This window comes from Plutella xylostella, chromosome 9 (genome assembly GCF_932276165.1).
Source record: "Plutella xylostella chromosome 9, ilPluXylo3.1, whole genome shotgun sequence".
Classification (NCBI taxonomy): Eukaryota; Metazoa; Arthropoda; class Insecta; order Lepidoptera; family Plutellidae; genus Plutella; species Plutella xylostella.
In genome coordinates this window covers 10,739,614-10,756,760 of record NC_063989.1, presented here as the reverse complement: position 1 = coordinate 10,756,760, position 17,147 = coordinate 10,739,614, and the positions used below count along the sequence as shown (strand labels likewise).

Sequence of the window (17,147 nt, the reverse complement as noted above, 5' to 3'; positions counted from 1 at the left end):
TTCTGGTTAATTTTAACAGTTGTTGACTCAGACACAATGTCTAGGAAACACATGCATCATTCGTTCAAGAACAAGCATAAATTGCAATACATGGCAGGCAAGGCAGCGTATCTTTTTATTCATTTAGTTGCCATTACGATGAACAAAGGATGTGACGATAATATTGCTTTATTCATCATCGCAGTCTGCCACTCCGTCCCCAGTAGTTACTGCAACTGATAAGGTGCAAGGTGAGCTTATGAACGGGTGAGCTCGTATTGCTGACCGTTGGTATGAAGAAATATATTGTGTCAAGTCTCCAGAAAAAACGCGCTTTACACTCGCGACAAAACCACATAGGCGAATACGAGAGTGTAGACTGTGTAGAGGGCTATTCGGCAGGTATCGCCAGTAGTTTATCGTGAATAGTTTTGTCGAGACCCGAGACAAAACCTCTTGTAGAGAGTATGGAGTAGGCTTTAGGTAACCGACAATGTACCGTCACTAGCTCTTGAGCTCGTGTGAGCATTGTGGATTATTATAATGTAATCTAAGTAGGTATTCGTCTTGGCTTGTACCTATTTAGATAAGACATACAAGCTGCTTCAGAAGTTATCTTCGATCTCACTATGTTAATGTTGAACGATAGCAGAAGTATTTGAATAATAGTTTATATTACTGATCCTAGTTACATAATACAAGCTCATTTGCAATGTCAAGTTCGTTTGAGTGAGTAGGTTATACCGTACCTTGCGAGCAATGTGCTAATCTAATTGCCTTAGCAACGATCCTACTAGTCCATACTGCACATTCGTTTAAACAAATTGAGGCCAGGCGGTTGTATGCCTATCTAGATTCTAGAACAGGGGTCGGCAAGTAGTTTTATTTAGAGTCCGGATATTGGTCAATTTTTTTTAAAAGGTCCAGAAAAAAAAACAACTAAAGTATTACTAAAAATAGTGAGAAAAATTGCATCGGCGGTCTTGAGCCAGGTTTTTATAGTTTGGTTCTCGTGAAGAACAGCTAATTCGAAGAGTGTCTTCTAAGTGAGCGTCTGTTAATCTCAAACAATACCATACTTGTTTTTCAAAAACATCTGAAAATGTTGAAAAAGATGTTTCGTACCTATATGTATGTCGAACCAAAAGTAGTCGCCAAATTCATGGCAAGTTTTTTGCAATGTTGATATTTTTCTGGGACATGTTTGACCCAAAATTCTTCAGTTGACACCTTTTTATATATTTACAAAGACACATCTTCTTGCAGATCGATTATTTCCATTTGAAGTGACGCCTTTGGCAGATTAAATAACTTGGCAGCAAGGACTTCTGCTTGGCAGCCACATCTGTCCTTTCGGCGGCTGCATCAACTTCATGAAACAGAGATAGCTTGCCCATCTCTGCAAAGTCTTGGAACCTTTTGGCGAATTCGTTGCTAAGATCGGTCAAAAATTTTGTAAACACTGCAATGAGTTCTTCAGAGTTCTCCTTATTATAATTATTATGGTCGTCGGTGAAGCTATAAGCACCTATGAACAGAGCGCGCGCGGCGACTCGACGGCGCGGGCGGCGCGGCGGCGGCGCGATGTTTTTGATCGATATCGATGTTGTAAAACAGATTAATTAGATTAGGTAGGCACTAAGTTAGATTGGTTCAAAATATTACTATAATATTCAAAGTATTTATTTATACTTGACATGCCTACATTACAATATTTGGCGGTCCGAGGCTCAACCTTTCACGGTCCGCAAACGGACCGCGGTCCGCCTGTTGCTGACCGTTGTTCTAGAATATGATCGCGCTGACCCGTATTCAATTGTAAAGTAGAAATTAGGCCCACGCGCATAAAATTTCACACCAAGCACGTTTACGAATGATTTATGTGGAATTGTGGATATAAAACTATATTACGCGTCACATAATATTAGTGGCATTGTTATTACTTCATTCATATACATGGATTGATATAATTATTTCCTGTGATACCTATATGTTTCCCGGCGGGAAGGACTCATCAATGAGAGGATGGATAATTTAGCTGTCGGTTATCAATCCTACGATATATCGAAGAGCTGGGGGTTTACTATATCTTACAAAAAGGAACTTTCGGAGCGTTGCTGTGGTAACCATTGCATTAAACGTGCCCTAATTCGTTAGTTTTTTTTTATAGCTAGAGTAACCCTCGACGAGAATACATTGCATTAGGGTGAGCGTTGCGATGACACCGCTCCGTTATACAGACTGGCACATTTAGGTCAAATGTGGCCCTTTAAATATTGTAAGAGACAGTTTTTTGCTGTCAGGATCTCCCCTAATGACCTGATTAAATGAGTCAGACTGAATTTACTTAATGTAAAGCGGAAGTATACAGGAGTCTCCAGATTACAGATGTGGTCACAATAACTTTTTTTGATAACTTAACTACCTAGCAAACATTAATTTATTTGTTTGGGCAATCGATGCGTGGGACTATATATACCTACATAGCTGCTGTAATATTTCCGAGTAGCAAGGCTCTTATCTTATCTCATACGCGTATAAACAATTCATTTTATGTTCAACAAGTCCTTGAACCTAACGTACAGTACGTTTAGTACATTGCAAACTCTCGCTGTTTACAAAACAAAGGACTTTTGTTGCAATATTTTTTAAATGTTGGATAAATGCACTCTAGGCATTCCATCAGGTACTTGTTTGCTATCCAGTTTTACAAAAGGTCCCATAATGTAGCTGGCATAACCATGTCCGTTATTATTCTCAGTGGAGCACAGTGAAAATCTGAAATTTTCGTGCAATTTGTATTAGTAACCAATCACAATCTATAGAACAATGCCCATTGATACAGCAGCATATTTAGGAATTCGACGAACACTTGTCCAACATGGAAGTGCCAGTTACAATGATAAACATGGCTGATTAATATCTTCATGTTTACTTTATAGTCGAGCGAGAATATTCATAACACATAAGTACTCTGACTCTGATATTCATTCCACGGATTTGGGTAGCAAATTTATAGATTCAATCCTCATAATATTAGCAAAATCAGCATTTGTATTTCAGATAGAATTAGTGGTATTTACGATAGGTATGTAAGATAGACCGCATTAACTCACTTCTGTTATATTTATTTGCAACAAATCCTACCTTATAACATTTTCTACTTCATCCTTAGATGATGGATCATGCTCTCTAATTCCATGGACCATCTCCTTCAGTCGCCAAACCAACTAACCCACCCCCTTTCATTCCAGATTCACGACAACAATCCGCGTCTCCGAGCAGCAACCCTACCAAGTGAAGGAGTACACCTGGTGCTTCAACTTCCCCCCTCGCTGTTCCAAGTACAAGATCAAGTTCCGCCAAGTCTTCAAGACACAGACTCTGGTGAAACACAGACCGGTAGAAGAGTGCTGTGCTGGATACGCTCCGGATACTAAAGGGGAGCAATGCTTGCCTGTGTGCGTGGATAAATGCGTGCACGGGAAATGTGTAGCGCCAAATACGTGTGCGTGCGAGCACGGGTATGGAGGACCCGCGTGCGATATCTGTAAGTACAACGCGCTTATATGATTGTGATGCTGCGCGATGATTGGTTGATGATGTGAGTGAGTCAGAATGGAAGCAGTGGCGTGTTAAGTGTTTCCCACGTCTTGTTTCCGCCAAAGGAAAACTTGACAAGGATTTAATCGTCAGCTGTGATACCTGTTTGTGTTGCATTTTATGAAATTAGCTGCAAGTCCTAAGCGCAATTATTATGATGCTATTTGCTGTAGTGCTTACGATTATCTAATATTTCCATAAAACGTCCTAAGTTTTATAATGTTAGATGCATTTATGTATAACTATAACCTACCGATGTTGACGACCTCACTACATAAGTAAATATTTGCTGACCTAGCGGGGAGTTTTATACACTGTGTTTGCCTATTGGCAACTCAAACGGATGTCGATAGATAAGATAAATAATTCTATAGTTACAGGTCAACCAAAATCCATAAATAGATTTTAAAGATAATACTAACACATTCATGTAAACTTAATACTATGCATCCTTTATTTTAGTTTGAATATAGTCATAATTTTGGAGTAATCACTAGTTGACCCGTGACTATATGGTTTTTCCTTTGAATAATCCCACAAAAAATATTTTATCACAAACAGGAAAACTATCACATGAAGGTACCCGGTATTGGTTTGGCGATGAAAGCCGTGGTCAGTGCTCCAAAGAGAGCTATGTTCAGCAGTGGGCAGTATCTAGCCTAGCCTGATGATCTTATTAGCATGTTGTAACAACACTAGAGCTGGACTAGTGTTAAGTCACCGTATAGTGATGGGATTACCCAGAGCATACACGATACTATTTAAACTTCACTCAATGATCCTCCTTCCTTGCAAACCATTATTGCCTTTACATTCATCATCCTAACTAATATTATAAATGCGAAAGTAACTGTGTCTGTCTGTCTGTCTGTCTGTCTGTCTGTTACTCTTTCACGCCAAAACTACTGAACGGATTTGAATGAAATTTGGTATACATACGGTCTAGACCCTGGGAAAGAACATAGGCTACTTTTTATCCCGGAATTCCCACGGGAAAACTTTTTAAGGCGAAGCGAAGCGCTGTCTGTCTGTTACTCTTTCACGCCAAAACTACTGAACAGATTTGAATGAAATTTGGTATACATATGTTCTAGACCCTGAGAAAGAAGATAGGCTACTTTTTATCCCGGAATTCCCACGGGAAAACTTTTTAAGGCGAAGCGAAGCTCGCGGGAACAGCTAGTAAGTAATAACTTTGCATTATCTCTTCCCCCAGCCTGCCCAGACGGCAAATGGGGCCGGGAGTGCCAGCACGAGTGCCGCTGCCTCAATGGCGGCACCTGCGAACCTCTCACCGGCGAATGCGCGTGCGCGCCCGGCTGGCGCGGCGACGCGTGCGAACGTTCGTGCTCGCCACGAACGTTCGGGGACAATTGTGACCAGACGTGCCAGTGTCGGAATAATGCGACGTGCGACCCGTTTAGTGGCGCTTGTGATTGTGTGGCCGGGTTTACTGGCGCTTTGTGAGTATTTTATTAAGTTTTTAAATGATAATTCCTGTTTTTCATACTCTTGAAATTGTCTCGAACTCAATGGCGATGGCGATGCGTGCGAACGCTCGTGCTCGCCGCGAACATTCGGAGATAACTGCGAACAGACGTGCCAGTGTAGGAATAATGCGACGTGCGACCCGTTTAGTGGCGCTTGTGATTGTGTGGCCGGGTTTAATGGGGCTTTGTGAGTATTTATTTATGTTTTTTTTTACTCTTAACACTGTCTGAAACCGAATGGTGGCACGTGGCGAATGCTCGTATTCGCGGCGAACTTTCGGGGTCAATTGTGACCAGACGTGTCAGTGTAGTAATAATGCGACGTGCGACCCGTTTAGCGGCGCTTGTGATTGTGTGGCCGGGTTTACTGGGGCTTTGTGAGTATGTATTTCGAAGGGTTATTTACTTGTCAAGGGTTTCTACTCACTTGATTGTGTCAAAAGCTTGTGTGCAACAGCGCATTATTACCTACAATTGTTGATCCAAATTACCCAGGGTAGAATTTTATAATCAATTGCTCTTGCATGCTAAAAACATAACAAAAATGTATGAATTTGATGATTTTATTTATAAAATTCCATCCTGTAGGTAAGTCTCAGCATAATTCTAAACTGTAAAATAATAGGTAATTGTTATATTCAAATTTACTTTGGTAGGTAGTAAATAATTAACGTACTCGTAAGTATTTGTTAATTCCGGTCACAATAGTGTTCACAATTACAACACGCGCGATGCAATAATTAAAGTGCAGCGACCTACTAACGGAGCAAGCAATCTTCAGCTGAAATACTTTTTCAGTAGGTACCCAGAAGTAGACAGTAATAAGTCCACTTGTTGGAAGTTTATTTTTTTAGACCTTTGTGATAGAGCTCATTCTTGCTATCTTATTTATGTCTATATATCTGAGGTACAGATTTATACCTATTGATACGGATATTAATAGGTACAATCTCTATTCCATTATAGACTAAATTGGAGGATCTTTCTATTTAGGGATTGTATCACAATGTCTGGTTAATGGCTATCTGTAGGATAAAATACATGCTGTCACATTAACCAGACATTGTGAAACCAGCCCTTAATGTCAGAAGATAAATTGTAGTTCAAAATACTTGAAGCTCAATATTTGTTCGGAGTTTTTGGACTAAAAGTCTGTGACATTGGGAAAAAACATGAGTTGTTATGAAGCCACATGTTTCTCGGCAATTGTGTCTAGCCAACAGTGGAACTGAAATATGGCAAGACAGTCTGAATCACACAAAACAAGTCACAGAAACAGTCATCCATCTCCGATTATACAAATGTTTGGTAATTAGTTAAATTGTCTGTAAAAATCTCATATTGAGATAATGGACAACATTTCAAAAAACTAAAGCTGCTATAAATCGAAAACCATTTCGAGATTTAGCTCTAAAGGCCACAAAAAAAATGTTTTTGTATTTTTTGGATGTATCATTTTCGAGAAAATCATGAAATAGTAAAAAAGTGCAGATGACGTCATGCATCAGGTGCGATGCATTTTGATGATCAAAGCCTATAGATTTAAAAACAAAGTAACTGTCACTTTCATTTTTGATTGACGTTGACGTTTTATCGTGAAGTTTTTGTTTATTTGGGTCATTTTCATAAATTCTGTTCTGACACTTTCTGACTATTTTTTTATTTATTATATATAATGGTTAGTACGTATTAAGAGATGACCTCTATATAATATGTCCCAGAGCATGCCACCGCCTACACAGCTGAAAAAATGCTTCTGGTTATTTTTTTACATGATAAGTACTTTGTATCATCAATGTCATTTGAAAATGACCCATTTATTGGTTGGCATGTAAACAAAGTTTAAATGTCACTTGTCAGTGTCATTTATGTTTTTTTTCGAGACTAAGGCAATAGACAAAATTAAAAATTGAACCTAATATGTGACGATACTTCCGGTTTTAAAATAATTAACTTTAAAGTTAAAAATAACATGCAAAAATTAATGTATATACAAAATAAAAAAATACGGGTCCTCTAATTTTCTATAAATTTTCCGAATAGCTAATAAAAATATAGGGTAAAGAAAATGAAATGTTGTCCATTACTGTCTACTATAGACACACTTCCTTAACAATATCATTATGTAATTAAAACGTCCCACATAGATTCTTATAATAAAGTAGAGATTTTCCTCTTCACGTTAGTAATTCTTGCTTGTGCCTTACTGAGGGCGGCAGAGTTAGATTGCATCTCCGAACTACACACTGAAAATAATAATTGTACCTGTAATGTAACAGAAAAACAATTTATGTCTTACCTTCGGTTTCCTATGTGAGAATATCAAGTTAAGCAGGAATGCAGCGCTGTGATTGACTGAATGGTATTATTAGGTAGCTATAGCAAGATTTAGAGAGAAGAATATTCTTTATTTGTACACATTTTATGATTTAAGAACTTACAAAACATACTTAGATTTTTCAGATTAGAAATAATGTTACAAGGTTCCAACCTACATGTATGTATACGTATTATGTGTATAATGTCGATTCTGACTGTACCATAGCTAATTAGCCTTTCGTGTTAGTTATTCAGAATCCTATAGCTATACATTTCCGCTAATGAGTCACAACACTACTTCAAATGAAATATCGAATATATGTATGCAGTATATGCACATTATAAAATACTAAATTGTTTTCAAAATAGGATACTGTATTCTTGTATTATTTCAATTGATACTTTAGTGTGAAATATGTTTTACAGTATTCAATGACGTTTATTAAATATCTTTCAGAATATAATACTGCAATGAAAAGCATTCCATTTCAAAGCAAAATATAAATTGTACTTGAGTACCTACTATGGTATGGATATTTGGCTGAAATATATAACATAATTTGTTATTGTTGTATCTTACACATAAATAAAGTACAGATTTCTGAAGGTGTTATGTGCAGAGTACATAATAAAATATCACATTAACATGTCCGACTGTTCACTTAACCTTGGTAGTTTTTTTTTGTTTAAGACTTTGCACGAAAGGATCTGCGCCACTTTAACACACGATGTCATTGTATTACAGTAAAGAAAGAAAAACGTTTCCTTCCTTACAAAGGTACAAATACAAAGCCTTGGCCCAACTCTCTCGATTATAAACGCTATCCGCTGGCATTGTAGGTCTTAAATCGTTCAACATTTTGGTTCGTATCCCGTTTTCTCGGTTGTAAACTCAGCCAGTTGTTTTAACGATATACTATGAGCGTTGATAAACAAAATATTATTGTATCGCCTGGACGCCTGCCATTTGGGGCCGTCCATTAATCACGTGAGGCTCAAAGGGGGGGGGGAGGGGGTACTGAAAACCTCACGAAACATCACGAGGGGGGAGGGGGGGTTCTCGTTAGACATCACGTGTATTAATTTTTTGTCAAAAATTAGGTATTTCTGAACCGATTTTTGGACGGCGCAAAAATTTTAACGATTTTTAGTATGACCTATATTTTTTCTAGTCAAAAATTGCCTTTAAATAGACTTCCAAAAAAATACACGTGATCCAGGGGGGGGAGGGGGGGTTGGTCCCAAACCTCACCAAATATCACCAGGGGGGAGGGGGGGGTCAAAAAATGAGAAAAACTACCTCACGTGATTAATGGACGGCCCCTTTCTTCATTTTTTATTTATACTTTTATTGTACATCTTTATTTACAATAGGTCTGTGAGAAAGACAAGAGCTAAAGTAGGGGTTTTCACCGTCAACTTTGATCTTGAATTTTGGCGTTTCCTGAAAATACTGAGCCTACAATTTATTATGATGCTGTATTTAGCAACCCTGACGCAATATTGTCTTGCTCTCAGACAGGGACAGATATACTTATCCCATGTTTTGTCTCATTCTCAACCGCTTGTTCTATCTCTTTCAGATGCGAGGAGCCTTGCCCGGACGGGGGCGCGTGTCCGCAGCTGTGCCGGTGTCAGAACGGGGGCAAGTGCAACCTGATTACTGGGGAATGCATGTGTACCGCCGGCTGGACCGGGGAAGTTTGTGCTAATAGGTGAGAAATTGTTATTATAAGCTGGGGTGGCTGTAAGGTTTTACTACTATGGCCTATGGCCTATAGCTTTAAACTTGACAGGAGTTGTTTAATCTGACAGCCGATTAACCAATCACAACCAATGACAAAGGAATAAAGAGAGGACTTGGCATAAAAATCGGTACTTAAAAATATATCGTCGTCTCTTTTTAACTTATTGGTGTTATCCTACGTAAAAAGTACAACAGTAGTTTTGTCTTTGCCTAAAATTACAACATTGCGACCGGTCGCCATGTTGATTGACATCCAAACACAAGGTACTTCAGCTGTCAAACAATTTGTTTGTTTACATTTTTCAAGAAAAAAGTCGCCATTTTAATTGAAACCAAAGTTTAGGTAGGCGCATTTTTTTCGTGGATATGCCATGTCCTCTCTTTATTCCTTTGTCAATGATCACAACAGCAAGAAATGATAGCTCCTGTCAGGGTTGTGTACTAATATACAAAAAAACACAATAAGGGCAGTAGGGCGATCACGAAAAACAGAGCTAACGTATAGAATGGAATGCGAGTGCGACTATTCGAAAGTGCTGTCAACCTGTCAACAACAATATGGCGGTGTATGTAATATTCAATGGTCAGATAAACGTTATCTGAAGAATTAATTTGTTAGTGTCACTGCCAAATACAAACATTTAGACGCGACAGCATCAGTATTATTCCTCAGATAGACCTTATCTGACCATTGAAAAATCAGCCCTATTATGTAATACATTTATTCGATTCAAAATGGCAACATGCACAAATATTTCCTGGAGTCAATTTCCTGTGTGTCCTTATCTCCTTATGAATTAATTATGTAATAGTGTACCTAAGTGTTATCAATTCATGAATGGGTACCAGAGGAATATGTACCTAAATTTCGCGTTTACTTTTAACTTAATGAATGAGAAAAACTTTCACCTTTTATCGTGATGGCTCTTTTTCGGTTCTTCGACACATATCGATGTTCAACATATTCTTCTTGTATTCTAATTTGTTTTTTTGTCTTGTAAGTAAATACAATATTTATTATTCTATAGATGCGGCTCAGGGCGATGGGGCGAGCGATGTGAGAACACGTGTCAATGTGCCAACGGAGCCGGCTGCCATCACGTCACCGGGAAATGCCAGTGTGAACCTGGGTTTACTGGCGAAAAGGTATTGTATAATTTATAAAGTAATATAGAATCAACTTCTTCTAAATGAACTAAAGTTTGTCAATATCACGTGGTGCCATGCAGATTAGAGTCAGTTGCTGACGGCCCAGGGAGTGAAGGAAACAATAAATAAGATACGTGATCCGTGAGGAAGGCTCCTTTCGTGCATCGTTCTAAAACTCGTTAAACATGATTTAAACTTTTTTTTGTCTATTTAGATAGAGCCTTACCAATTAACACATACTAAACGCTGGAGCGAGGATGTCAGACCTCTTATAAATGTCTCAAATTTCGTTCCAAACATCCTCTAATCAAGTTAAAAAATAAAAATATAACACCGAATATTTCTCTCCAAATTCCAGTGCCTAGACACCTGCCCGATCGGCACGTACGGCGTGGAATGTGCCTCCAAATGCACATGCGAACACGGAGGCGAGTGCTCTCCTAACAACGGCTCCTGCACCTGCAAGCCTGGGTGGAAGGGAGACAACTGCAGTCTCAGAGCTTGTCCCGATGGGAAGTGGGGCCCGGCCTGCCAGAAGGACTGCGAATGTGATCCGGATACTACTGACATGTATGTTGTTGTCTCTTTTACTCTTTAATTAGCTTGGTTATAGACCTCTTAGGTAGACCTCTCTCTCGTAATTTGATTAAGAAGTTCGGGTGGAAGGGAGACAACTGCAGTTTGAGAGCTTGTCCTGATGGCAAGTGGGGCCCGGCCTGCCAGAAAGAAGGACTGCGATTGTGATCCCAATACTACTGATATGTATGTTGTCTCTTTTACTCTTGATGTAGCTTAGATATCGGATCTTTCGCTTGCAATTCTATTGATTAAGTAGTTTAAGACCGGGTGGAAGGGAGACAACTGCAGTTTGAGAGCTTCTGTCCTGATGGCAAGTGGGAAGGGGACCTGCCAGAAGACAGCGTGCACCTAGTGAGTCTATTAATTTATGTCGTTACTAGTAATGCTATTATTTGTGTCACTATATTCATTTCTATGTTTACGTTTCTGTAAAGTTATATTTTATTATTTTTCCCCCACAGGTGCGACCCGTGGTCGGGCGAGTGCGACTGCGCAGCGGGCTGGGGCGGCGCGGCGTGCGAGCGGCAGTGCCCGCTGCTCACGTACGGCAAACACTGCCAGTCCGCCTGCCGCTGCGAGAACAACGGCCACTGCTCGCCGGCCAACGGTCAGTGTGTCTGTGTGTCTGTCTATCTGTCTGTACAGTTTGCAGTGCCCGCTGCTCACGTACGGCAAACACTGCCAGTCCGCCTGCCGCTGCGAGAACAACGGCCACTGCTCGCCGGCCAACGGTCAGTGTGTCTGTGTGTCTGTCTATCTGTCTGTACAGTGTGCAGTGCCCGCTGCTCACGTACGGCAAACACTGCCAGTCCGCCTGTCGCTGCGAGAACAACGGCCACTGCTCGCCGGCCAACGGTCAGTGTGTCTGTGTGTCTGTCTATCTGTCTGTACAGTGTGCAGTGCCCGCTGCTCACGTACGGCAAACACTGCCAGTCCGCCTGCCGCTGCGAGAACAACGGCCACTGCTCGCCGACCAACGGTCAGTGTGTCTGTCTATCTGTCTGTATAGTGTGCAGTGTCAGTGTGTCTACGCTCTACAATAGTATTATTTACTCTATGACGGGCAAAACAGACTGAATACGCTAGTCTCAGACCGCGTCCACGACTCTTTCGGGCTGAGCGGTAAAATACCGTCAAACAGAGCGCCAGCGCTATCGTTGCGTTGCGTACTGCTATCGCTCTGTTTTTTTTTTTTTTTTATTTTTTTTATTTGGAAGATATACAGCACAATAAATGAATGTAACTTATACAGATAACTTTAAGCCAATTACAAATCTTCACTTCTTAATTACTAACATACAATCTACTAAGATCGTTGATATAACAGGTATAGAAAAAATTATAATATTTTAAGTTACTACTTTGGTTGCCTCGACTTACACTAACACTAATATTATGTTACTTAATTATAAAAAACTATATAAGTTAGTATATATACTATATATGTATATACCGATATAAAAATAACAATGAAACGTAAAACTATAAGTGCCCATTACCACCAAAACGACTGTACAGCTTAGTCCATGCTGGTAAAGTAGTCTTTCGTTATTATTTTTCTTATTGCGGATGGTTTTGTACAAAAAAGATCAATGTCCAGTTCCTTGCTATTGCTGATTTCATTAAATGAGTGACTAGCCCTTATTACATACGCGTTCTGTCGGTATTGAGTGCTCACCCACGGTACGTACAAAGTCTTGCTACTTCTGCTTACCCTAGAGGGAGCCCACAGTGACACCTCGGTTAACAATTGGGGACAATCAACAGAGCCATTTGCGATCCCTGCTAGGTATGCTATGTCATTAATGTCGCGACGCCGATGCAGTGGGAGAAAGTGATATCTTCGACATCTATGTTCATAGTCTTGCGATCTTTGACGTGCCTTAAAATCTAGAAATCTTAAAAACTTCTTTTGTATTCCCTCGATACGTGACTTGTAGATCTCATATCTGGGGTTCCAGACTTGCGAAGCGTATTCTAAATGAGATCTCACGAAGGCGCAATATAATATTTTTAAGGATTTTAGAGATTTGAAGGAGGATGATGTTCTAATGATAAAACCAAGAGCTCTGGATGCCTTTGAAACGTAGCTGTTAACATGTTTTTCAAATGTTAGTTTGCTATCAAAAATTACTCCTAGGTCACAAACCTCACTAACTCTAGTAATGGGGCGGCCCTTCAGCTGGTAACCTTGATCGATTAATGTATGCTTTCTAGTGAATGATACGAGATAACACTTGTCCACATTCAAGTCTAGTTTATTATTGACACAGTATTCCTCAAACCTCAGGAGATCAGACTGTAGGTCGCGTACGTCATCAATTCCATAAATAGGCTTAAGTATTTTCATATCGTCAGCGTAAAGTAGAATTTTTGAATTTATAAAGCAACTATTTATGTCGTTGATAAAAATAACAAACATAAGGGGCCCTAATAAGGATCCTTGGGGTACTCCAGACGGGATAGATGTCCATTTTGATGTGAACCCTTGCAATACAACTGCTTGACTACGATTATCTACATAAGACAGTCAAATATGACAGTAGAGTAGTTCCTTTTTCTGAAACTGTTACGGATCTGGGTCTAATCATCGATCAAAATCTTAGTTGGGTACAACAGCTGGACAAAGTATCTCGCAAAGTTTACGCCTCTCTCCACTCCCTACTTCGCATGAAAAATTTCCTTCCGCAGCATACTAAACTAGCCTTAGTCAACTCTCTCCTAGTACCTATTATAGACTACGCGGACGTATGCTACCTGGACCTGACCGAAGCACAGCTCAATAAGCTAGAACGCTTACTGAACACCTGCATTCGTTTCGTTTTTGGGCTGCGTAAATATGATCACGTGTCTCAGTACCGCTCACAGCTTAAATGGCTCCCAATTCGTGATCGTAGGAACTTACGTATTCTATGTTTACTTTTCTCTATTCTCCGCGAGCCAAATACCCCTCCCTATCTTAAGTCTATGTTCACATTTCTCTCAGATACCCACTCCAAGCATTTACGATCCTCTCACAATTTACTCTTAGCTCTGCCCTCCTTCCATTCTGGCTTTATGTCCGATTCCTTCGCGGTCACGGCTGTACGATTATGGAACAATCTTCCTCACAATATTAGAAGTGCACCTTCTCGCAACGTGTTTAAATGTTTGACTCGTGCTTACTACCTTAGCAAGTTAGATAAATAGACCGCTTCTCCTGAACCGCTTAAGTATATTTTATAGGTATATATTATTATGTATGTATTAGATATTCTTATGTATATATATTATGTATAATATATTGTATGTATCGGTATATTTGTATATAGGTTAATTAGGTATAATATTAAGTGACTTAGGTTTACTATTCTTTTCCTTTTTTTTAAATTCTTTTTTTGTACACCTTATTACCTATTTTTTCCTGTACCTCCTGCGGGTTGACTGGCAGAAAATGCTTTTAGCGTTAAGTCCACCCTTTGTACTTTTATTTGTAATATCTGTACAATAAAGAGTTAAATAAATAAATAAATAAATAAATAAGACTTAAACCACCTATAAAGATCTCCATGTATTCCAGCCACAGCAAGTTTCATCATGAGTATATTATGATCGATGCGATCGAAGCACTTGCTGTAGTCAGTGTAAACTACGTCAATTTGGGCGCCACCCTCCATGCTTTTGGTTATGTAATTTGCAGCAAGAAGCAAGTTGGATACTGTTGATCTGTTTTTTAAGAAACCATGCTGCTCCTCAGTAAAAGAAGTACGAAGTGCAGCATATGTTTGATCATAAACGATCCTTTCGAATATTTTAGCGAACAAACAGAGTTTCGATATAGGCCTATATTGTTCAACTTTACTTTTGTCGCCCTTCTTGAAGACAGGTGTTATAAAGGAGGTTTTCCATATAGTGGGGACTACACCTTCAGATAATGACCTTTTAAATATGAGCTCAAGTGGAGCCACCAATTGGTCTGAACACACTACGATGAATATCGGGTGAATGCCATCAGGCCCGCCGGATTTGTTGAGATCTAATACTTTGAGATGCCTTAAAATCGTTGTTTTTTCAATGGATATAGACCCTATTTCTGCCGATTTGCTATGTTCATTATAAGTCGAATAGTTGGCATTCGAAGAGGTTTTCAAGAAGGTTGAGTGGAAGTAGTCAGAAAATAAGTCAGCTATTTTATCACCGGAGCTAGCACACCTCGCACCGTATGTCATTGCATTCGGGTAATTATTGCTTACTGTAGGTGATGGACGAGAAAAGCAAATAAAACACAATATTTTTGGGAGTGCAAAACGGAGCGCGCGCGACATCAACTTGAACAGGGCGGAAGTTGCCGCTCGCGGGGTTCTCAAGATGGCCGCTGTGCAAAAGCGCGGCTAATTTAAATTTGGAATAAACTACGATCTCGAGTGCGCTCGTATTTATTTAAGATATTAAATCAAAGGTAAGTACATAGGTACACGTAGGTACCTAAATAGGGCATTTTCAATGCAAGTAATTAGATAAATATTATAGGTACAAATAAGATTAAACAATAGTTATTTGTTATGTAGTGCGTCGCCTACAATATCTGCCTCCTTAGTACGTCAGTACTAACAACCCGTGTTAGATGAAAGAAGAGCGACGCGTGTCACAGGTCTGCGCAGCACGCCCGTGCGGGTGCGCACGTCCACCACGCGCACGCGCCCGTCGCGGCCGGCGTGGGTCGCACTCACTACCCCGTGGCGCCAGCAGCTCCGGTCTAAGTTAGCTTCTACTATGATAACGTAGTCACCTACCTCTAGTGACCTTGACTCCTGGGTCCACTTCTGACGCGGCAGTAGGGTTGGTAAATACTCTTTGAGCCAGCGGGCCCAAAACATATCCGCTAGTCTTTGCGCCACACGCCATTTTTTTCGTAAGCAGAGGTCATCATTAGTGTACTTACCGAACTGAGGACTTGTCGAGGACGCTCCAATCAAAAAATGATTAGGCGTAAGGGCTTCAGGATAATTAGGATCATCCGAGACATGTGTTATGGGGCGGCTGTTTACCAGCGCCTCCACCTCAGCTAGCAGGGTGGCCAATGTGTCAGGGTGGGGGGCGCGTTCTTTCAGGATTACCTTCAACGAAGACTTTACGGTACGTATCATTCGCTCCCAGCTGCCTCCCATCTCCGGAGCGCCCGGCGGGATGAACCGCCACTCGACCCCGCGGACTGCACCAGCTTCCCGCACTGCCTCCGTGTCCAGCTCGGCGATGCTGCGTTTCAGTTCCGCATCGGCACCTCTCAGATTGGTACCATTGTCTGATATAATTACCAAAGGCATTTTTCTACGTGCCCCCATACGGCGGAGGGCCATAATAGCTGAATCAGCGGTCAAATCCTCGGTAATCTCAATGTGGATGGCGCGTACTGTAAGACAGGTAAATAGCATACAGTAACGTTTCTGTCTTCTACGACCAACAGTGACTTCAAGTGGACCAAAAAAGTCGACACCACAGTAGCTGAAGGGTGCTCTGTTGTGCTGCAGCCTAGCTGCAGGCAGGTCAGCCATACGTTGCGGCTGAGGCGCGGCCCGTCTGAAGCGACAAAATAAACAACGTGACGCAACAGTGCGAACAGTTGGTCTGAGATTCAAAATCCAATATAGTTGCCGTAAATTATTTACAACAAGTTCGTTTGCACCGTGGAGTGCTTGCTTGTGGTAATGTTCCACTAACAAGCGTGAGATTCTATGCTTGCCGTCCATGACAGCAGGTCTCCGGGTGCCGTGCTCCACTCCCACTACTTTATCTATGCGGCCGCCTAGACGCAAAATACCTACCTCATCAACATAAGGTGTCAGCTGCCGTAACCGGCTGTTAGATGGCAGCGGTTTATTTTGTTGCAGGCATGACAATTCGGTGGAAAAACTGTCGAGTTGACATTTTTTTATCAGTAGGTCTTCTGCCTCCTTCATTAGAAGAGTGTCCAATGAGCATTGTTTACGCTTCAGTCTTCTAATGAATAGCAATACCCTGGCCGTGGCACGCACGAGGGTGATCCAGTTCGAGATATTATTTTCGGTTCTACCTTTTTTGGCATAAGATTTATTTGCATAATCTCGTATTGCATAGTAACGTTTGGTCAAAGTCTCGTTACGCCGAAAATCGTATGGCATAAATCTCGTTTAGTAAAAAGTTATTTCGCATAACATTGTTTAGCCTAATAATGGTATGGCCAAATCTTGAATAGCCTAATAATGCTATGGCATAGGTTTATACAAAGTAATAATATTCGTTTGGCTTTAACTTTGACGGAGCGT

At 40.5% G+C, this 17,147-nt stretch overlaps 1 protein-coding gene across 1 annotated transcript in view; it reads left to right on the top strand.

The window, feature by feature from the left end:
* The window catches only part of LOC105391781 (protein draper), a 54,493-nt gene that overhangs the window by 19,798 nt on the left and 17,548 nt on the right, over window positions 1–17,147 (top strand). The window contains exons 3-8 of the mRNA XM_048623047.1: window positions 3,234–3,529; window positions 4,799–5,045; window positions 8,975–9,106; window positions 10,167–10,284; window positions 10,646–10,857; window positions 11,328–11,473. Coding sequence (XP_048479004.1) covers window positions 3,234–3,529; window positions 4,799–5,045; window positions 8,975–9,106; window positions 10,167–10,284; window positions 10,646–10,857; window positions 11,328–11,473 — 1,151 coding nt within the window. The remainder of the gene's footprint in view (window positions 1–3,233; window positions 3,530–4,798; window positions 5,046–8,974; window positions 9,107–10,166; window positions 10,285–10,645; window positions 10,858–11,327; window positions 11,474–17,147) is intronic.